The sequence below is a fragment of the Miscanthus floridulus genome, chromosome 9 (assembly GCF_019320115.1).
Source record: "Miscanthus floridulus cultivar M001 chromosome 9, ASM1932011v1, whole genome shotgun sequence".
Lineage (NCBI taxonomy): Eukaryota > Viridiplantae > Streptophyta > Magnoliopsida > Poales > Poaceae > Miscanthus > Miscanthus floridulus.
This window is the reverse complement of record NC_089588.1, coordinates 41,505,420-41,526,407: the sequence shown is the minus strand read 5'-3', so window position 1 is coordinate 41,526,407 and position 20,988 is coordinate 41,505,420. Positions and strand designations below refer to the sequence as shown.

Genomic DNA, 20,988 nt, shown 5'->3' with positions numbered 1-20,988 from the left:
AAGCAATTTATACCACTCTCCAAATGAATCTGCAAAATAACAACAAAAGGACAATTTGCTGTCATAAAAAGGACAATTTGTGATATTGTTTCAATTAGATGATACAAGTAACATTCACATTACCTCTCTATTACCTCGTAGCTAAATTATCTTTTGTTAGGACGAGTCCTTTTTGTAGATAGCACCAACATTGAGAGGAAGCTTTAATTTCCAAATGAAGCTGTTTCTTGGAATGACAATAAGGTCTATCAAAGCTCTGTACATAGATTGGACTATGAATTGTCTGTGCTTATGTTATTGTTATGCAAAAAATCATCTAATGGCATTTTTATTGAAAAATAATTAATCAAATTATATGCATCTTCACAAAAGTGGTATTTGCCTCAATTTTAAAATATTTTTTTCTGATGATATTACTATTCTGTAGCAATTATAGCATATTATTATAACTTATAAGAGGAACAAAAGGTGATAATATAGCTTTCAAAGATTTTTTGACCAAAATATGGCTTACATTAATGAGGATTAAGGAGTACTTCAGTTTAATCATTGTACAAAATACCTGCAAGTACAAAATATGGTCCTATCACATAGCGCAGATGGCACCAGGGATTGAACGAAGAAGCAGAGGCATATCTATCGGTGGCAAGAGGCAGAGCCTGCTCCAAAAATTCAGCAGCAGCTCTTGTCGCTGCAGACCCTTGACGGCGGCTTGCCGCGCGGGCTGCAGGGGCCCGCGCCGGCATCGGTGAGCATCTTTACCACGTCTCTCATGGTCGGCCGGCCCGCCGGCAGCTTGGCGGTGCAAAGCACGGCGATCTTGAGCACCTTGAGAATGTCGTCCCTCTCCCTGGCCAGCACGGCGACCCGCGGGTCCAGGACGTCGTCGAGGCTCTCCGAGGCGAGCTTGCTGGACAGCCAGGACACGATGTCCCTGCCCTCGCCGAAGCGCGGGTCGATCGGGCTCCGGCCGGTGACCAGCTCCAGCAGCACCACGCCGAAGCTGTACACGTCCGTCTTCTCCGTCACTTTGAGCGAGTAGGCCAGCTCTGCGAACGTGAAAACCCCAGATGGCCAGTAAGTCTACGTGGCACGCAAACAATTGTGCAAAGGGTGTCAAATACTCATATTAAGACTCACCGGGCGCGAGGTAGCCATGGGTTCCGGCGAAGCAGCTGAACTCGGAGTCGGAGGAATCCTCGGCGACCTTGGCGATGCCGAAGTCGGCGATCTTGGCCTCGTAGTCCTCGTCGAGCAGGATGTTGGTGGACTTGATGTCGCGGTGGATGATGGCCGGCGTGCAGTCGTGGTGGAGGTACATGAGCCCCTTGGCCGCGCCGAGCGCGATCTTGCAGCGGCGCTGCCAGTCCAGCTCCGGGCGCCCGCTGCCCTTGGCCTCCCGCCGGAGCGCCTGGTGCAGGTTGCCGCGCGGCATGTACTCGTAGACGATGAAGTTGAGCTCGCCGCGCGACAGGCACGCGTGCAGCTTGAGGATGTTCCGGTGCCGGACCTTGCCGAGGATGGCCATCTCGGCGGCCATCACCCGCTCCGCGTTGCCCTTCCACAGCCGCTTCACGGCCACCACGCCGCCGCCGCCGCCGCCGCGGCCCTTGAGCTCCAGCCGGTACACGCGCCCCGTGCCGCCCGACCCGATTAGGTTCTCCTCCCCGACGGCGCAGATCTCGTCGGCGTCCAGCTCCAGCGGGTGGAACGACTCCAGCTTCCACTGCCCGCACCCGTCGCCGTGCTCCAGGTCCCTCTTCTTGAGCTCCTCGAGCTTGAAGCTCCGGTAGCTCACAAACAGGATGCCGGCCACGAGCAGCAGCGTCGCCGAGACAAGGACCAGCACCAGCACAAGCTGCGACTTCGTGGCGAGGCCGTCCTTGTGGCCGCCGTCCACGTTGCAGACGCCGAGGTCGGACCTGCCGTCAACGCAGAGTCCGGGGTTTCGGGCAAACGCCTGGCTGCCGCCGGCGAGCACCAGAAGCCCCGGCGGAACGTTCCCGGTGAGCTGGTTGGAGGAGAAGTCGATGGAGCTGAGCTTGAGCGCCTGGAGGCTCGTCGGGATCGGCCCGCTGAGCTCGTTGTTGGAGAGGTTGAGCGAGTTGAGCGACGACAGCAGCGACAGCGAGGCCGGAATCGGCCCGGACAGCGCGTTCTGGGAGACGTCGATCTCGACGAGCCTGATGCAGCCGCCGATGTCGTCCGGCAAGGCGCCGCTGAACTCGTTGTCCTCCAGGTGCAGCGCCGTCAGCTGAGACAGGCTCCCGATCTCCGACGGTATGGAGCCCGAGAAGGAGTTGTTGGACAGGTAGAGCTTCTGCACCTGCCCGAGCCGGCCGATTTCCGGCGGTATTGCCCCGCTGAGGTTGTTGTTCTGCAGCCACAGCTGGTTGAGGCTCTGCGCCTGCCCGATCAGCGGCGACATGGCTCCGGTGAACTCGTTGTCGGACACGTCGATGATCGTCGCCGCCGGGAGCCCCCACAGGCCATCCGGGAGGTCGCCGGTGAACCGGTTCTTGTTGATCCGGAAGCGTTGCAGGCTCTTGCACGCCGCGTACTCCTCCGGGAACTCGCCGGAGAAGCCGTTCTGGAGAGCGAGAAGGAACTGGAGGTTGTTGCCGCGGCACAGGTACCTCGGGAAAGGCCCGACGAAGGCGTTCTCGGAGATGTCGACGCTGTTGAGCGGTGAGAACCGGCCGAAGTTGGCCGGGAACTCGCCGGAGAATCGGTTCTCGTAGATGGAGAAGCTCGTGAGGTACCGCAGGTCGCCCCACTCCGCCGGGATCGGCCCGGACAGGTTATTGTGGTAGAGCTGGATGACCGTGAACCCCGTGAGCGCCGCGAACGCCGCCGGGATCCTGCCGCTGATCTGGTTCTGGGACACGTCGATCTCCCGCAGCTTGGTCAGTTCCCCGAGCTCCGGCGGGAGCTCGCCAGCGAGGTTGTTCTTGTACAGCTCGATCTTCCACAGGTTCCGGAGTTTTCCGATGGCCGGCTGGATCACGCCGGCGAGATTGTTCATGGACATGTCCAGCGTCTCCAGCGCGGTGAGCCCGAAGATGGAGTCTGGTATCACTCCCGTCAAGCTGCTGCCCGCCAGGTACAGGTACGTCAGGTTCCTGAGGTTGCCGATCATCGGCGGCGTCTCCCCTGGGTCGTAGCTGTTCATGCCGACGCTGAGCGTGGTGAGGCCGGACAGGTTGCCGACCCACGCCGGGAAGCGCCCGGTGAAGGCATTGTTCTCGACGTCGAGGGCCTGGAGCGCCGTCAGCGCGGACAGGTCCGGCAGCTCCCCGGCGAGGCTGTTGTAGGACAGGTTCAGGAACCGGAGCTGCGTGCATTTCGCCAGCTCAGGCGGCACGGGCCCCGAGAGCGAGTTGGAGTCGAGCTTAAGCCGCGCCAGGCCGTGCAGCGCCCCAACGGACGGCGAGATCCCACCGGAGAGGTTCATGCTCGACAGCGAGATCTCGGTGACCGTGCCGGAGCCGGTGCTGTCGTCGTCGCACCGGACGCCGAAGAAGCGACACTTGGAGGTGGCGTTCGTCCATGACACGAGGTGGTTCAGAGGGTCGTTCAGCCCGGCCTTGAACTGGAGGAGGGCTTGTGTTTGGGAGTCGATTTGACAGGTGCAGCTCAGGAAGAGCGAGAGGAGTGTGATCAGATTCAGAGGGAGGTAGGCAAGGATTTGTCCTCTCATGGCAAGCAGATGGTGTTGGCAGATTCTCTGAAGAAATGGATCACATGGGTTCTTGTGCTGTCCTGAATGTCTGAGATTCAGAAGACCTGAAAATGGAAAACAAGAGATATGAGTCATGGTTATAGTTCATTAACCATCCAATTTCTTGGTGATAAAGTATTAGATGAGTTGAAGCGACAAAAAAAATTCAAAACTTCTGTTCATCTTTTTTGGACTAGGCTAATGTCAGCCTCAAAAACTGCATAGGTGGCCACAACTATGTGCACAAACTGGTAGGTGATTTGGACACCCCCAAGGCCCCAAGTTGGTTTCCTATGTAAACATGTTCAGAGACGATGACCTGCCAGCTCCCACCTTCCACTGCCTCTGTTATGGACCTTAGTTCATTTGGGGTAGGGAGGATTACCATTGCCAGGAGGAAGGCCGAGCAAAGTCGACGTGGAGGGGGACTGGGGAATTGGGTTGATTGTTTTTTCTTCATTGCTTGCCCATCCAGAGATGCTAATCGGCTTACATAGCCTCACGGCTAGCTATTCCACCGACTAAGCTCCTTCACTCAATGCTAACCGCTCCTTCACTCACTGCTAGCCATTCACCGCTAACCCTGCTAACCATTCACTAACTAAACCTCCGGCTGGACTCAGCCACCATGCGCTGGATGTGGTCACCATGCACTCCTCAGATTGAGGACAGCAAGCTGGACTCAGCCACCAGCGCTGGACGCATGCGCCTACAGCAGCCCCACATGACAGCCTCTACCCTGTTCTGTTGACTTCATTTCACCACAAACACCAGGAAATGCAATAGATTGCCTCATGGAAGCCACACCACACCACACATATTCACCTCCACCAAGTTAACCGGCGGGCGAAAAGGCAGAGCACTCACCAGAGATGTATAATGGGATCAGATGATGGAATCCACACACAAGGATAAAAAGAAGATGGTCAAAGCAATTTTCAGTGGGAACACACTTTGGCACTTACTATTTTAGTGAGCCATCAGTGTCTAACATGGGAAATGGCCCAAAATCATGGTGCTTAGCTGGATAACTAGTGAAACCTTGAAGCGACACGATATGAGGGACCTGTGTAAAAGAGACAGTGTTATTGGGGAAGGATGTGATCCAATTTTGGCATCAGTTCTTGGCGGTATGGCCAAGAAAAGAAGAAATTGACCTAACATGTTTTGCCCCCATGACTGAATTCTAAAATGATAACGGTAAAGAATAATTATCGGTGGTAGCTTTTGATCTTGCTAAAGAAATGTTTTTGGGTTCTAGCTCCACTGACTAATTCTTCAGAGTATCATGTACTCTCTCATTGCTGTATAAAACGTGACAACTAGTCTACAGCTTTTTTTGTGGTATATGACCGTAGTTTTGAAATATAATGCATGCTGGAATCCTCATTCAGTATCTATAGATTGATTCTTACTTATCATGTCAAATAAATACAAGATTGTAGGTGTACTTAGAAGGCTACATCAAGAAAATAAACCATAGTTTTCAATAAAGTTTATAAAAAGAGATATATGCATCATAGGCCCTTGAACTTTGTCTCGGGGTGCCATTTAGGTCCACAAACTCTCAAATCGTTCTTCTGTCACACTAATATTGTTTAAGTATGCCACTTAGGTCCATAACTCATCGGATCAAGGTTTTGACCGACGTGGCGTGGACAGAGCGCACGTGAGCCACGCGTGATCCTGGTCTGGGGCGTGCAAATAAGCAGAGAGGCCCCCCAGTTCTTTTCATATCCTCCATTTCCCCTCCTCTTACTAGAGCTGTCAGCATACTTAAACACGGCGCGGCGCGGTACACGGACGGCGCTAGGTGCGTGATCACCGTGCCGGAGTCGATGAGCACGTTGGTGGCGCCGAGCTGTCCCTGGTCTCCTAGACCGCGTCCCGGTACGATGGCTCGAGGGCAGCGGCGCGGGCGAGCTCCGGCGGCGGCGCGAACCAGCGGAGGTGCGCGAGGAGACCTCCAGTGTAGGCAAGCTCACATTGCTCTGCGAGCGCGGCGGCGCAGGCGAGCTCTAGCGGCCGCGCAGGCTAGCGTGCTAACAAAGCCGGCGGAGCTGCTGCTACTGATGCGGCGTAGTAGCTTTCGGCATGCCACGACGTCAGCACGTTCCACCTGGCGCCGTCGCTCGCGTCCCGGATCGTGCGCGCGCACGGCATGCGCGACGACGTCGCGGCCTACAACCTCTCCGGGATGGGATGCGCCGCCGTGCTCGTGGCCGTGGACCTTGCCCGGAGCACCATGCACGCACGATCCCGGTCCCAGTCCCCGCGGCGCCCGACGCTGGCGCTCGTCGTCTCCGCAGAGTGCATCACGCCCAACTGCTATGCGGGCGTCGACAGGTCCATGAAGCTGGGCCACTGCCTCTTCCGCTGCGGCGGCTCGGCCGTGCTGCTCACCACCGACACGGCGCTTCTTGGGCGCGCCAAGATGGAGCTCCGCGTCGTGGAGCGCACCACCGTCGCCGGCGCCGACGATGCGCACTTGGCCATCGTGCAGCGCGAGGACGGCGACGGCCTCGTCGGCATCAGCCTCAGCAAGTCGCTCCCCAAGGTCGCCGTCCGAGCCTTCACCGCCAACATGACGCGCCTCGCGCCGCGCATCCTCCCCGTCAGGGAGCTCGCCCTGTTCGCAGCCGTCGTGGCGTGGTGATAGCTACTGCGCCGCATCAGTAGCAGCAGCTCCGTCGACTCCCGCAGTCACGACGCCCGTGGCCTACACCCGCATGATCGCCGACCCGGCGCAGCCGCTCTTCTACTTCCTCAACATCACCGGCGCGGCCGTCGGCGGCACCACCCTCATGGCGTAGGGGCTCGCCCATGCCGCTGCCCTCGAGCCATCGTACCAGGACGTGGTCTGGGAGACCAGGGACAGCTCGGTGCGGCCGAAGCCCATGAGCCCCGCCGTGCCGCCGAACAGGCCGCGGTTGCTGAGCCCGCACCTGAACACGAACCCGTCTAGGTTGGCGCCGTCGAGCGCGACCGTGCCCGTGGCGAGCACACCGCGGCTGAAGGACCCGTCGCCGTATGCCAACGCGTAGTAGCACCTCTCGTTGCCTCCCCCGCCGCCGGTGGTACCGTAGGATCCCGACGTGCCGTGGCCGCCTTGAGGGAGGCCGCGCACGCGGAGGCGTTGCACCGGACCGCGATGTAGGTGGCGGAGCCCGTGGGGTCGAAGAGCGGGTCGCGCTGCGCGTAGCACGCGGAGCAGGGCTTGCACTACACCCAGGTGAGGTCGCTTCCCATGTCCACGATGACGGTGAGGTTCGCGGCGGGGGAGCCAAAGCCGGAGCTGCTGCTGCCGAGCGCGATGGTGGTGACGTAGTTGAGCGTCTGGAACCGGATGCCAGAGGTCAGCGGGACCTCTGCCGAGCCGGATCGCGTGGCCGCTGCCGCTGCCCTGTCGTTGTCGTCGCGGAGCTGGAATGAGTTGGCACGCGATTCGTCGGCTGCGAGGAGACGGCGGAGGTAGCGGTCGCGGGGGGCCTCTCTGCTTATTTGCACGCCCTAGACCAGCTCACGCGCAGCTCACGTGCGTTCTGTCCACGCCACGTCGGCCAAAATCTTGATCCGATGAGTTATGGACCTAAGTGGCATACTTAAACAACATTAGGGTGCCAGAAGTATGATTTGAGAGTTTGTGGCCTAAGTGACACCTCAAGACAAGTTCAAGGGCCTACGATGCATATACCTCTTATAAAAATGCATTCATTTTTCTGTCATTGACAAGAGCGGGCATATATTGATAGAGAAGAATATATATGCATTCACTTTTCATGAATATATCGAAACTCAAAATTGCTCGGCGAGTGTGCAGATTTGGGAAGAGTTTACACCCCTCACCTATCAATTTTACTGTTTCTTTACACTTTACTAAAAATCCCACAAATAAGAGCTTCTGAACTAAGATAGTTTTGGCACCATAGTCAACTAGTAATAATTCCAACAGGTGCCTATATCCCCTATCTGAGAGTGAGATATTGGACTATTAGAACAACATATGCCAGAAAATCATCAGGAGTCATCAAATCAGTTCGTATCATGCAACTACACAGCAACATATACAGGTTTCTTCCTCTTCGCTCCTCTGCCTGGTTTGTTATAAAAAAAAAGAAGGTTTCCTCCTTGTTGAGGCATTTCTTTGGTGATGAGTGATGACAGAAACATTAGCTATTATCTTCATCAACGATCATGTATATTTGTTCTTTTTTTCTGAAAGAGGACAAATGTATATTTTTCAATCTGATAATTTCACTCAAGTTAAAAGCCCACAAAGAGAAAAAAAAGGAAATAAATAGAAATTCAATTTACCAAGTAAAACGAAAAAAAATTGTATGGCCGTGGAAAACTGGTGGTTCCTTAATTGGAGGTTGCAAATATTCAACATGCCGACAAAGGAAAATATTCTTGTGCAGGAGCAGGACTACTGGAATGTGTGGGTGCAAGAAGCCCAAGCTACTTAGCACCGTTCACCTTCTACAAGCTACACTCTAGGGTATCAAGAAATGATTGGAGTGGAAGCTTCCACTGGGCAGATACAACTCTCACAAAAACCACAAATGAAACAGAGTTTAGATGATAACCCTGCAGAACACAAATGAATACTACTACACTACTGGCGATCGACGAAGAGTAGAGATACGAAGCGCATCAGCTAGTATCTCTAGCAAGAACTAGGTAGGTAGAAGCTACCAGCTAGAAAGGGAACCCATGGAAGGAAACACCCGTAGTATAGACTAACTACAGCATCAACAACAAAGCCTATTGCCAACAGGATGCAGAGCCATCAATCAGAACAGAGAGGATCAGAGAAAGAGTAGCTCAGTTACAGGGATTTATATACCTTCCGATCCAGCACCTTCCTTCCTCCCCTAGTTCTTGATCAGCTCCTTCTTCGACCGCACCAAGCAACAATCTGACACCACGAGCAGCAGCAGCAAGAAGAAGAAGAAGAGCGAATTGAGCGAGCAAGCGAGGTAGGAAGAGTAGAAGGGAGAAAGCTGCTGGTTTGGGAGCAGATACTCAGAGCAGAGGATGCAGCAATTGCAGGGCTGACTAGCTAGTTAGTGTGGGCTTAGCTCGTGGTAACTGGGGATCAATCAGGCTCTGCGTTTGACTCTCGTATGGAGGCTCAGATTCATCGATGATATACGCGGCCGGCGGTCACGGGATGTGCACCGGAGCCGGAGCGGAGATATGTACACGGAGGCACGGCCCCGGAGAAAGAGAGAGAGAGATAGGCAAGAGGCTGTATCAAATTGGTGGCCGGTGGCGGGAGAAAAGGGACTGCAATGCAAGAGCCGATGCTGTTGCTTGCGGGACTGCCGTTTCAGCCGTGGCATCCGGCCCCCCTGCCGGCCTGCTTTGGCTGCCCGCGCTGGTGGCTTCGGAGTTGGACGGAGGTGCAGAGCTGACGGTGCTTAGGCCTAGTTTAGCATTACATATTTACCTCTTATTTTGATTTTTAGTCCAAAAAATAGTTGGTACTCCTTCTGTCCCAAAATATGTGATGTCTTCAGGTTTAGACTATGTCAAATCATTTTAAGTTTGATCAAATTTATACGAAAAAGTACTAATGTTCATGATACCAAATTTATATTATTAGTTTTATCATGAAAATATATTTTTATATTCTACCTATTCAATGTTATAAATATTAATGTTCTTTCTTATAAATTTGGTTAAACTTGAAGTTGTTTAACATAGAACAAATCTAAAATATCACTTATTTTTGGGACGGAGGGAGTATCTACTGTGAGCCGCTCCACGAAATCGGTTATTGATGTTTGGCTAAGAGCATCTACACCATATTAATAAAACAATCACATTTGCCAAAAACTTGTTATATAAGGGAATGAAGTAAAAAACGTGTTGACCCCTTTTCTCATTCTCTTTCTTTAATTTTTTTCTCAAATCCTCAAAAACACTCCCCATTCTCTCAAAGAAAGGAGACACATCCCGGTCCCCTTTCCATTTCCGCAGGGGCGACAACTACAAGCCCGGCGAGCAAGCTATGCGACCACTGCCTTGCCGGCCGCTACGTCGAGGAGCCAAGCAGGAGAGCTTGCCACGTTGGCCACCAAGCTCGACGAGCAAGCTGCGTCGTTGCTGCCGTGCCAGCCATGGGAGAAAGAAGAAAGAGAAGAGAGAGTAAGGGCCCTGCCCCGAATGAGAGAGAATAATAGATGGATGAAATGATTGGAGTCTAGAGAGTGTGAGGTAGAGAGGAGATCAAGGAGAAACATAGGAAACAATTGACTAGCTGGCATTTGGTCCCATATGCTAGAGAGGTAAAGGAAGTGTGTATTTGCTCAATCTGCTAAGCGCGTGTTTAGTTCGCGAAAAGTGCGAAATTTGGCTACTGTAGCACTTTCGTTTTTATTTGGCAATTAGTGTTCAATCATGGACTAATTAGGCTCAAAACGTTCGTCTCGCAATATCCAACCAAACTGTGCAACTAGTTTTTATTTTCGTCTACATTTAATGCTCCATGCACGTGCCGCAAGATTCGATGTGACGGGTACTGTAGCACTTTTTGGGAAAACTTTTTGCGAACTAAACAAGGGCTAAAGCACGATGTTCCTAAAATGATAAATTGTGTTTTCTCAATCTCCTATAAGAGGTAAAGGAGTCGTGTATTTTCTCAATCTGCTAAAGCACGGTGTCCCTAAAATGATAAATTGTGTTTTCTCAATCCCCTATACAAGATTTAAGAGAAACGAGAAAGGAAATCCGATGGAGATGCTTAAAACAAAGAAAGAAAGTCCCTAATATTTTCTCTATGAACTTTGCATTACCTTATTAGAGAATCTAGCTAAGCCTTCTTTTTCTTTTTACCTAGGTCAGTTACTGTGTCTGATAGCTGTCCACCCTACGTGATGTATGCAAAATAGATAAATTTAGGGAACGGATAGCGCCCGGACATCTGGACGGGGGCTAGCGTTCGGACATCTACGCCGCACGCCTGCTTGGGGTCCCGCTCCACTCCATGTCCCACGCTTGCTTTGGTCTCAATCTGCACCCGCACGATTTCCTGTGCCTACCGTTTACGCCCCCTCCACACCCACGCGCATGCAGGCGGGCCCAGCAGCTGTAGTAGGCGGCTACTGTAGATGGGGTCTACTAAAACATGTGCAACACCAGATCTACTTTTGCAACATCTAGAGGACATTTATTTGCAACATCTGTCTGAAAACAGTTGAAACACTTGCAACATATGTATGAAAACATATGCAACATCCGGATGAAACATTTGCAACATAAGTGTGAAACATATGCAACACCAAGATAAAACACGTGCAACATATGTCTGAAACAGCTAAAACATTTGAAACAGACGATTGCAATATATGCAACATCCCGATCTACTTTTGCAACATCCACATGAAACACTTGCAACGTGCATATGAAACTCCTGAAACATGCGTTTGCAACATCCGAGGAAGGAAGGGAGCGCGAGGTGCAGCTGGAGAAGCCCGCTCCAAGTCTGGCCACTCCGGATCTCATGATGTGTAACACCCTAAACATTTCTCTTTTTGAAATGGATGAAAATTGAATTAATTATGCAATTTTGTGCTCATAAAAACATAGGAAAATAAAAATTTTCTTTAAATTAAAATTTATCATAGGGTTAGCTACATGGTTGAGTATTCATGCTGCTGCAAATTTACATTGTGATGATTGAGTTCGAACAAAATTTCAAAAGAATTTAAATTGGATTTGAAATTGCATTTGGAAAACATTTGAAATAAAAAAAACTTTCTTCCACTCTTCTGGCCCACAGCAGCCCACCCGTTTTCTTCCTCCCGCGCCCCCTCCTAGCTCGGCCCAGCCACACGCCCCCAGCCCAGTCGGCCCAACAGCGCCGCGCCTTTCCCTTCCACCTCTCTCTTTCGCTGACTGGTGGGCCCCGTCCGTTAGGACCTTCTTCAACCCGTCGTCGCACTGGACTCCATGGAGGAGTCTGTGTCGATGTCGACCCGGCAGTTTTGGCTTCTTCCGCAAGCTCCCACGCCTCATAAGTAGCAGCGGTACCCCACGCCGCTTTCCCCGAACCCTAGAGCAAGCGCCGCCCCTGCTCGAGGCCGCAGCAGCCGTAGCCCTAAGCGCCGCCGCCGTTGAGTTCGTTTCACGATTTTGTCGCGTCAACACCTCCGTAAGCACGTTGCCGAGCTTCACGTTAGTTCTACGAACTTCTGAGCCCCTTTTCTATCTTTCTCTCGCCCTGTTTCACTTACCTCGTGTCACTGTGTTGTACAGGAGCTCGCCGTCATTGCCGAGCCACCATCGCGAGCATCCCACTACCCCTGCGCCCTCGCGGCCATCCTCGAGGCCCCCATCGAGTTCGTGAGCTCGAGATACGCATCCCCGTGCCCTCTCTTTGCTCAGTAGTGGCTCGTAGGCTATTTTACGTGAACTCTGGCGAGGTTGGCCAAGTCCAGCCATGGCAGCCGCCGCGCGGCCATTGTTCCGGCCAGCCAAATCTTCCCCAACACATCGCGGCCGTCTGATCTGAGATTCATGGCCCAGATTAGAAGGTACCGATTCGCCTGCTATTTTACTAAAGAGACCCTCGGTTTTTGGATAATCTAACCCACCGTGCCTACAATTTTGTTAAAGAACCCCTATCTTTTGATAAAATAGTATCCGTGGTCCTTGGCCGGTTTAAAATCAGATTTTATTTATTTTTAAATTCAAAAATCAAGTTCCATCTATTTACAAAATTGTTACTATCTTCATTAGGCCATATTTTCTTTGTTTTAACTCCGATTTGACCTGTTCAACTTGCGTTAGGTTCGTAATTTCATAATCTACATGTTCATACTACTGTTAGATATGTTTTCAACTTATAAAACTTGAGGTTAGATTTAATCTATTATTTTATTAAAGGAAATCTTGTTTGATTCATATCTTCTACGTTTTAGCTCTGATTTGACATGTTCAAGTTGCGCTAGATTCATTACAACGAAATCTACGCATTAGTATCAATGCTTTCCATGTCAGGAGTTCAGGAATTTCATGGTTTAATGCCTAACTTGAATAATGATTATGCAATTGGATTTTTCTAATTAAAAGTAACTTAGGCTTTTCACCTTGGTCAATTATATGATTAGTTTTACCTTGTTTTTCTAAATCAAGTATAATTTGACTTAACTCAATTAAGGTATTTCTTTGAAGTATCTTATACATGTTTTATATAGCTAAAATAAATAAATCCTATAGTTTCTTTTTAAAAGTAGATCTATCGGTAGATATATCTTTTTCACCGTAGCTCCGATTAGCGTGCTTTTTGCGTCTGTGTGTTCGTAGCAACGTGTAGAACATCTTTAAAACCTTTTTACTTGTTGTTTATTATGGTTGGTGTACTGTTCTAATTTAGATCTATTGTTTGCTTTGTGTATGATTGCATGGATGCTTGTGTAGTGTTTTATGATCATGTCCAGTCGGTGAGCTATAAGTGGTGAATCAAGAAGCAGATCTTTGAATATTTGGATTGGAAGAAGGATCCAATTTTAAGGCAAGTATAGCATAGGATCTTCCTTGTTGTCCTATACACATTTAATCATTTAATTCTGTCGACAGAATATCATTGGCAGTCCTCCGAGGGGTATCCCACGAAGGTAGATTGATCGGCAGAGGAGCGTGAGATCAAGAACAAGAAGGCAATAGAGACACACGAGTTAGACAGGTTCAGGCCATCAGTATGACGTAATATCCTACTCCTGTGGTCTGTTGGTTTGTATTAGCTATCATATGATATTACATGAGTTTGGAGGGGGTCCCTGCCCGCCTTATATAGTCCGGGGAGCAGGGTTACAAGTCAGTTAGATCTGAGAAATAATCAGAAAGCAATAACTAATTACAGGAATATTGGGATCATACATATCCTAACAGATCTCGTAGTATCTTCAGGATATCTTCCAGATGTTTTGCGGGAGGCGCCGAGCAAAGTCGTGCCCCGCAAGGCTTCATCTTGTGGGCAGGGCCGCCCCTAAGGGCGTAGCCCATGTGGTCTGCCATGGGTATCCGAGGTCATACCCCCCACAGCTAGTCCCCGCGCGCCTTGCACCCATTGTGCAATGTCGTCTTGAGCTTATTCGAGCAGGTGCGAACAAAGTCAAGCAGTCGAACTCATGGTTTGACCACCGTGATGAGTTGCCGAGCAGTTGCCGAACAGCGTGTACTATCACTAAGCAGCACGAACCGTAGCCGAGCAGCGTAACCCAAGCACGACTTGCCATAAGGGTGTAAGGAGCTTAAGTTCAGAATCAAAAATTTCTTCGCAGTGGACCAAGTGTGCCCACTTAGAGTTCGACCACGAGAAAAGGAGATAGTCTTCTTCAGCTTCAAGAGACGCGGAGTCTTCCAGAATAAAGCAAGCACATTCATCGTGAGGTGAAGTGTGCCCACTTAGTCCCCGAGCCTAACAGTAGATGACGTAGTCATGTGGTGCCAGGGTCCAAAGTAGAAGAATAGTAAAAGACCAGTCGAGTAGGCAGCCAGTCCTTGAGCATCGCCCTGAAATGAGAGAGAGCACATTCACCGCAAGGTTAAGTGTGCCCACTTAGTCCCTGAGCCTGACAGTAGGTGACATAGCCACGTGGTGCCTGGGTCAGAAACATAAAAATAGTAAAAAGACCAGCCGAGCAGGCAGCCAGTCCCTGAGCCGTTTACGAAGATAACTGAAAAAAACCCATCCATGGAGAAAAAACCAGAGTAATGGTCGTACAGTAACTGTTACTGAGCCTCAGTAAATGACAGAGAAATTGGTGATTATTCGGCGAGTGATAACCGACGGCGACGATAAATGAGCGACATGGGCTGCGGTTGCATGAAGCCCAAGTTACGGCCCATTAAGCCGCGATGGAGAATTCGAAGAGGCGCAAATCACGGGAACTGTTTCCCAAAAACCCTTGAATACGGAAGAGTGGGGAAAGTGCTTTATAACTACGCCGCCACATCCCACGCTCCCACCTTTGCCACTTTGCCATTCCGTCTTCATCCTCAACCCTCGCGTTTCTAGATTTGCATCCACATTTGCTTCCGCCGCCAAACCCCAATCATATCTGAGAGATGGCGCCGAAGAAGGGAGCTGCCAAATCGAAGAAGACAAGCCCCAAGAAGGCGAGCGCCGGCGCTCGGCGTGATGAAGAGTGGGTGCCGTTGTGAACGGGAGAGGCGGAGCTTAACAGATTGGTGGAGGCTGGCGTTCTTCCTGACCGTGCTACTGCCGGATGGCGACCGACCCTCGGTGAGTCCTTCCCAACGCCTCATACCGATGAAGTGGTGGTATTCGAGGATTATTTCTGGCGCGGGTTGGGATTTCCTGTTCATCTGTTCCTGAGGGATCTGGTGGAGCTCTGGATGGTTAGTCTATGCAATCTCCATCCCAATACCATTCTACACATCTCAATCTTCATCCATTTCTGTGAGGCATATCTCAGAATCCTCCCCCACTTCAACCTCTTTCGTCACCTGTTCTGGCTGAAGAAGAGAGGCAGCGGCGGTTCCAAGGTGGTCGGTGGGGTATACCTTCAGCTGTGCGATGGGATGGCGGGCGAGTACCTTACTGTGCCACTGAACACATCAGTGAAGGGGTGGAACGCCAGGTGATTCTACATGAAACAGAACCACCCAGCCGTCCGCTGTGACATCGACCACATCCCAGAGAGCCAAAGGAGCTGGTCGGAGACGTCGAGCAGCGATGATATGGAGCAAGTGAGGGAGCTTCTTGCCTTAATAAAGGGCGTGAGGACCAATGGCGGATTAGTAGCAGCGAGCTTTATAGTACGCCGTGTGTAGCCCTATAAAGAGAGGGCGCACCCAGCCTTCGAGTTCAAGGGGGAGACCGATGGTACCCGAGAGAGGCCGGAGATGCTGTCGAGGGACGTTGTTGAAGAGCGGGCTGCAGAGCTATTCGCTCTATTTGCCTCATTCAACATGTTAGGGTATACAAAGCCCTTTGACTGCAAAAATCTGCCTCCTCAGGTAAATATCTCAATTGTGTATTCCTGATGCTTTTTATCCTTTGTCATTGTTGTTTAGTATACTAATTCACTTATGCAAAGATCCATTTGCAGGATAGGGCATGTACTTTTTTGGTGTGCCGAGGGGCGATTGGCCACCAGCGGTGGATGCACGACCACCGGCTCAACCCGAAGAAAGTGTTGTCGGCATTTCTTCGGAGTCTGGAGGTATGGATGCTGGTTGGACGGATAGTCCTCCCCCGGTGTAGGAGAAAACCTAGGCGAAGAGGGCAGCGGCAGAAGAACTGGCCTAGAAGAAGAGGAAGACGGCGGCTGCTGCTCCCCTCAAACCACACGGTATCTCGCTTGGCGATGATCAGACCACTCGAACGCCAAGGACCATGGTGTTTGATTGGTCTGGTGACGATGAAGTTCTGACGGCTCCTCCACCGAGCACAAAGGAGCCTCCGCGCAGCACGCGCATGGAGGATCAATCAAGGGGAGGCAAAGAAGTCCCCTAGCAGGAGACGAGGGAAGTCCCCGAGCAGCGGGCAAGGGAAGCCCCCGCACAACAGACGACAGGAGTCCCTGTGGGGCAATCGACGGGAGTCCCCGAGCAACCGGCGGGAGTAAATCCAGAGCGGTAGGCGGAGAGGGTCCTGGTGTGGCAGCCAGAACAGAGGTCGACTGTAGAGGAGGCAGGACCTCCCCCCAGAGCATGGGAGTCGACCCCATGGCTATGCCAGGGGGCTTGGGCAGGCACCGCCGGTTCAAGAAGTTGAACCGGCAAACCAAACCGTAAGTACCCTTGTCTTGGAGTTACTTTGCTGTAGTCTCTTAATTTTTCTGGCGACTGACGAGCCGATCTGATGCAGTGCCAAGCGTACGGAGGATCTGACCCCACCAGTCCGGACTGTCGAACAGCTGATGACTGAACCTGAGGTGGAGGCAACGCCGACGGAGGAGTCAACCGCGGCCACTGGCGGACTTGCTAGCGACGAACAATTGGCGCCAGTAGCAGACGAGTCGGTGACAATACCCAAGGCAACGGCGGGAACCGTCGGGTCTTCGGGAATAGAAGCTGGAGTTGCCAAGAAAGCACTAGGGTCCGAGGCGACGAAGCCGGTGGTGGCCGAGGAGCAAACGACGTCCCCCTGAGGCATCGCCGGGGATGGTCGGACCTACTGTCCAGCCACGGATCCCCCCAATGGTGCCTCGAGCTACGACAAAAGTGGATGAGGTGGAAGAGATCGAGCGTGCTGAACCTCGACTCCAATCCATCTGAATCCTCCGTAAGCGCAGCGACGAGGTGGTGGTTATCGAGGAGGAAGACACCACCAGGGAGATGAAGAGACTAAAATCCACCGACGCTGGAGTAATGAAACAAATCGAGGTCAGTATTACATTTGAAATGCTCGTCTATGATGCTGGAGATCAGAGTTTGTCATTAGCATTGTAAATTTGCAGGGGATAACTCGGACTGCCGAGCAGCGGCACCAGCTGATAAAGAGGATGGAACCCCTCACCGAGGAGAACGAGAAACTTAGGGAGGCGATGAACCTCTCAGAGAGAAACAACCAAAGGGCCCAGCGCGAGTGAGACCTTGCAGAGTCTAACGCGTGGGACCTAGAATATCAGAGGGGGTCCTGTCCGAGCAGCTGGCGGCTACGTTCGAGTAGCTACGGAGCAAATCCGAATAGCTGGCCACTGTCTCCGAACAACTAAGGGGTGCCTCCGAGCAGTTGGAACAGAAATCCGAACAGCTCAGAAGTGTATCCGAGCAGAAAGCAGGTACGGTATATCGACGAATGTACTTTGTATTGCTGATCAGCCATATTTTTTTGTGATAATTGTTGTGCTTGTAGAGCAAGATGTGGAGCTCGGCCAACTACGTCAGGCCGTCGAACAACTCCGACAGGAGAAGGCAAAGGAGTCAGAACGAGCAGAGAAGCTGGCCGAGGAGCTAAAAGGTGAATACCTTCTAGTCGGAGTTACTGTTGAAGTAAGTTCCTTGTATGATGGAACATTGTAATGCTTGCAGGCTACCATCATAAAGCCAAGGCATAGTTTGATGTGCTAGTGCAGGAGGCTAGGGCCCAAAGGGATAACTTCAACGCTATAGTCGCCACAATTAAACCGGTGCTCGACTGCGTCGACCTGGAACCAGCTCCTCAGCCTGACGGCAGGTGACAACATTCGGACACCTTCATCCAGAGGTGCAAGGCGACGTGGGAGAACTTCAAGATCTTCAACCGTGACGCCATTCTGATCGTCGCTACTCATGCCCTTGCGGTGGTTCAGTCCCACTACCAAACCATCGACCTTTAGGCGATAGGGGCGTGTTCGCCGAATGACTAAGCGAGGCAGAAACCCAGCAGCTGGAGGATGAGGTGGAGGACGCAGCGAAGAAGCTGGCCGACGATATAGACTTTTTCGGTGAGACGGACGGTGATGGCGAAGCACAATGATCTGCTCGGAGAGTATTGTCTGTAACATCTTTAGAAGACAGTTAGGACACGCGAGAGCGTAAAAAACATTTATGTGTGTGTATAAATGTTATAAAGAGCATGTGATGCAGCTTGATTGTATTTGTGTCAAAAAATCATTGTAGGAATAGCCCTAACGCAATTATACGTAATATAAGTTGCATCCGAGTAGTTAGTTCATTACTAAGCCATATGGCCTTGGCTAGCCCATAGTCCATAACGTCGAGCGCAGAGCCCATGGACGTGTAGGAGGAATAGGCATGACCAAGGAACCACAGCAGACCACCCATAACATAGAGCGCGGAGCCCGTAGCACATGTAGGGAGAGATCGGAGACTAGGTCTTCTCCATAGAGCGCAGAGCGGAACGTGTGCTGCTCGACGGCTAGTGAAATAACTTAGAAATAGACGTAGTATAAGTGGTGACCGAGCAGTTAGTTCATTACTGAGCCCTTGGCCTTGGCTAGCCCATAGCCCATAACGTCGAGCGTGGAGCCCGTGCTCGTGTAGGAGGAACAGGCATGACCAAGGAACTGCAGCCGACCACCCATAACATAGAGCGCGGAGCCCGTAGCATGTGTTGGGAGAGATCGGAGACTAGGTCTTTTCCATAGAGAATAGAACTGAACGTATGCTGCTCGCTGATCAGCGAAATATCTTGGTGATTTAGAGAAAAATCTTCGGCGTTTTGGAGAAACATGCGGTGAAATACATTGGCGATTCGGAGAAAACATGCTCGGCAATTTGGAGAAAACGTTTTCGATGATTTGGAGAAAACGTGTTCAGCGATTTGGAGAAACTCGTGGCGAAATACGTTGGCGATTCAGAGAAAACATGCTCGGCGATTTGGAGAAAACGTTTTCAGCGATTTGGAGAAAACGTGTTCGGCGATTTGGAGAAACTCGTGGCGAAATACGTTGGCGATTCGGAGAAAAGTGGTCGGCGCAGTTATGGCGATTTCGTTTTGGAGTTCGTCATGGAGTGGCGTAGAGCTTGACAACCGTAAGTGGAGATTTAAACCATAATTGAGAAAAAATGGAGACAAATTATGAAGACCAAAACTTTATTCATCATAAAGTGGAGAGTACATATCTAGGGCGTTTCAAGGATAGAAACATATGAGGTGCTCGATGTGCCAAGAGTTGGGAACATCGATTCCGTCTAAGTCACATAGGCGATAAGACCCTGGTCGGGTAACCACTTTGACGACGTAAGGGCCTTCCCAAGGGGAGGATAGCTTGTGCATCCCTTCGGTTTTTTGTTTCTTGTGGAGAATGAGGTCGCCGACAGCAAATGAACGGCCTTTGATGTTGTGGTTGTAGTACCTCCACAAGCCTTCTAGATACTTGGCTATGTGGACGCAAGTGATGAGGCGTTCCTCCTCGGCCCTATCAACGTCCCCTGTCCGAACAGCTATGGCTTGCTCTTCATCATAATTTTCCACCCTAGGTGCTCGGAAGGCAATATCTGCTGGTAGTATGGCTTCTGAGCCATAGACCAAGAAATATGGAGACACGCCGGTGCTACGACTAGCTTGAGTGCGTAGTCCCTAGACTATAGCTGGTAGCTCCTTGAACCATCTGCCCGAATGCTTTTCTTCTTTCTGATATATCCTCTTTTTGAGAGCATTAAGGATCATGTCGTTCGCCCGTTCGACCTGGCCGTTGGCTCTAGGATGGGCAACGGAGACGTACTTGACGGAGATGCATCGGTCTTCGCAGAAGTCCCAAAAGTGATGGCCATTAAACGTAGTTCTGAGGTCGGTGATGATGCTATTCGGGAGCCCGAATCTATGGATGATATCTTCGAAGAGCTCGACTGCTTTCTTTGCAGTTGCCGAGACGAGCGGTTTATACTCGATCCACTTGGAGAACTTGTTAATGGCGACGTATATGTACCGAAAACCACCTGGCGCTGGCTTGAAAGGCCCAATCATATCCAGTCCCCAGCATGCAAAGGGCCAGGAGGTTGGGATGGTCTACAACTCTTGTGCCAGCACGTGTATTTGCTTGGCGAAAAATTGGCATCCTTCACAACGTTGGACGAGGTCTTCTGCATCGGAGATGGCCGTGGGCCAGTAGAAACTAGCTCGGAAAGCTTTGCCGACCAGTGTTCTCGAGGCCGCGTGGTTGCCGCAGGAACCAAAGTGAATTTCGAGAAGTAGCTTCACTTCGTTTTCTTGGGTGATGCATTTTTGCAGTATCCCTTCCTTGGCACTTTTCCTCTTCAAGTTGTCGTCCACAAGCCCGTAATGCTTGCTTCGACGAATTAGGCATTCAGTTTTAGTCTTATTGGCGGGTACTTTGGTACTGGTAAGGTACTTGATGAATTGTTCCCTCCAATCGGCGGCCGGTGAAGGTACCACCAGTACCAGCTGCTCGGCGGGGGGAACTTCCTGAACTTCCTTATCTTCTTTAATGGATGGCGCCAGGAGATCTTGAACGAAGACCCCTGGCAGGATCGCGGCGCGAGAAGAGCCCAACTTGGATAAATGGTCGGCGAGCTGATTCTGGTCACGTACCACGTGGTGGTACTCAATGCCATAGAATTTTCCTTCAAGCTTCCTGATTTCGGCGCAGTATGCATCCATCTTCCCACTGGAGCAAGACCGGTCTTTGTTAAGCTGGTTGATGACCAGCGCAGAATCCCCATACACCAAGAGGCGTTTGACGCCAAGCTCGACTGCTATACGGAGTCCATAGAGACATGCTTCATATTCGGCGACGTTGTTGGAGGCCAGAAAGTGTATCCGGAGAACGTATCAGAGCTTATCTTTGGTCGACGTAATGAACAGAATGCCTGCACCAGCACCA

The 20,988-nt window shown here is 51.2% G+C and overlaps 3 protein-coding genes across 5 annotated transcripts; 1 reads left to right on the top strand and 2 right to left on the bottom strand.

Moving 5' to 3' along the window:
- Window positions 1-459: 459 nt before the first annotated feature.
- Window positions 460-9,052, bottom strand: LOC136483672 (receptor protein-tyrosine kinase CEPR2-like). Of its 3 annotated transcripts, XM_066480799.1 has the most exons (4): window positions 8,568-9,052; window positions 4,687-4,787; window positions 1,141-3,786; window positions 460-1,049 (listed from the first exon to the last, which is right to left on the bottom strand). In XM_066480799.1, the coding sequence occupies exons 3-4, from the start codon at window positions 3,698-3,700 to the stop codon at window positions 673-675; spliced, it is 2,937 nt and encodes a 978-aa protein (XP_066336896.1). In that variant the 5' UTR covers window positions 3,701-3,786; window positions 4,687-4,787; window positions 8,568-9,052; the 3' UTR covers window positions 460-672. The 3 variants fall into 3 exon arrangements, with proteins under 3 accessions (XP_066336896.1, XP_066336894.1, XP_066336895.1); XM_066480797.1 differs by lacking the exon at window positions 4,687-4,787; XM_066480798.1 differs by lacking the exons at window positions 4,687-4,787; window positions 8,568-9,052 and adding an exon at window positions 4,107-4,629.
- LOC136479715 (3-ketoacyl-CoA synthase 19-like) lies at window positions 5,883-6,377 on the top strand. Its single transcript, XM_066477486.1, has one exon. It carries the CDS (start codon window positions 5,883-5,885, stop codon window positions 6,375-6,377), a length of 495 nt encoding a protein of 164 aa, XP_066333583.1.
- LOC136479714 (aspartyl protease family protein At5g10770-like) lies at window positions 6,480-16,853 on the bottom strand. The gene is made up of 3 exons (XM_066477485.1): window positions 16,590-16,853; window positions 6,964-7,231; window positions 6,480-6,913 (listed from the first exon to the last, which is right to left on the bottom strand). Exons 1-3 carry the CDS (start codon window positions 16,851-16,853, stop codon window positions 6,480-6,482), a joined length of 966 nt encoding a protein of 321 aa, XP_066333582.1.
- Window positions 16,854-20,988: the final 4,135 nt, after the last annotated feature.

What these genes read in the sequence shown, in the direction of transcription:
- LOC136479715 (XM_066477486.1), top strand. Translation starts at nt 5,883, where the DNA reads ATGCGCGACGACGTCGCGGCCTACAACCTCTCCGGGATGGGATGCGCC.
- LOC136483672 (XM_066480799.1), bottom strand. Translation starts at nt 3,700, where the DNA reads ATGAGAGGACAAATCCTTGCCTACCTCCCTCTGAATCTGATCACACTC. An exon ending in CCATGGCTACCTCGCGCCCG is followed by an intron (nt 1,050 to 1,140) that starts GTGAGTCTTAAT and finishes TCACGTTCGCAG; the next exon opens with AGCTGGCCTACTCGCTCAAA.
- LOC136479714 (XM_066477485.1), bottom strand. Translation starts at nt 16,853, where the DNA reads ATGCCTCAGGGGGACGTCGTTTGCTCCTCGGCCACCACCGGCTTCGTC. An exon ending in CGACAGTCCGGACTGGTGGG is followed by an intron (nt 7,232 to 16,589) that starts GTCAGATCCTCC and finishes GAGCTGGTCTAG; the next exon opens with GGCGTGCAAATAAGCAGAGA. An exon ending in CGTCATCGTGGACATGGGAA is followed by an intron (nt 6,914 to 6,963) that starts GCGACCTCACCT and finishes TGCTACGCGCAG; the next exon opens with CGCGACCCGCTCTTCGACCC.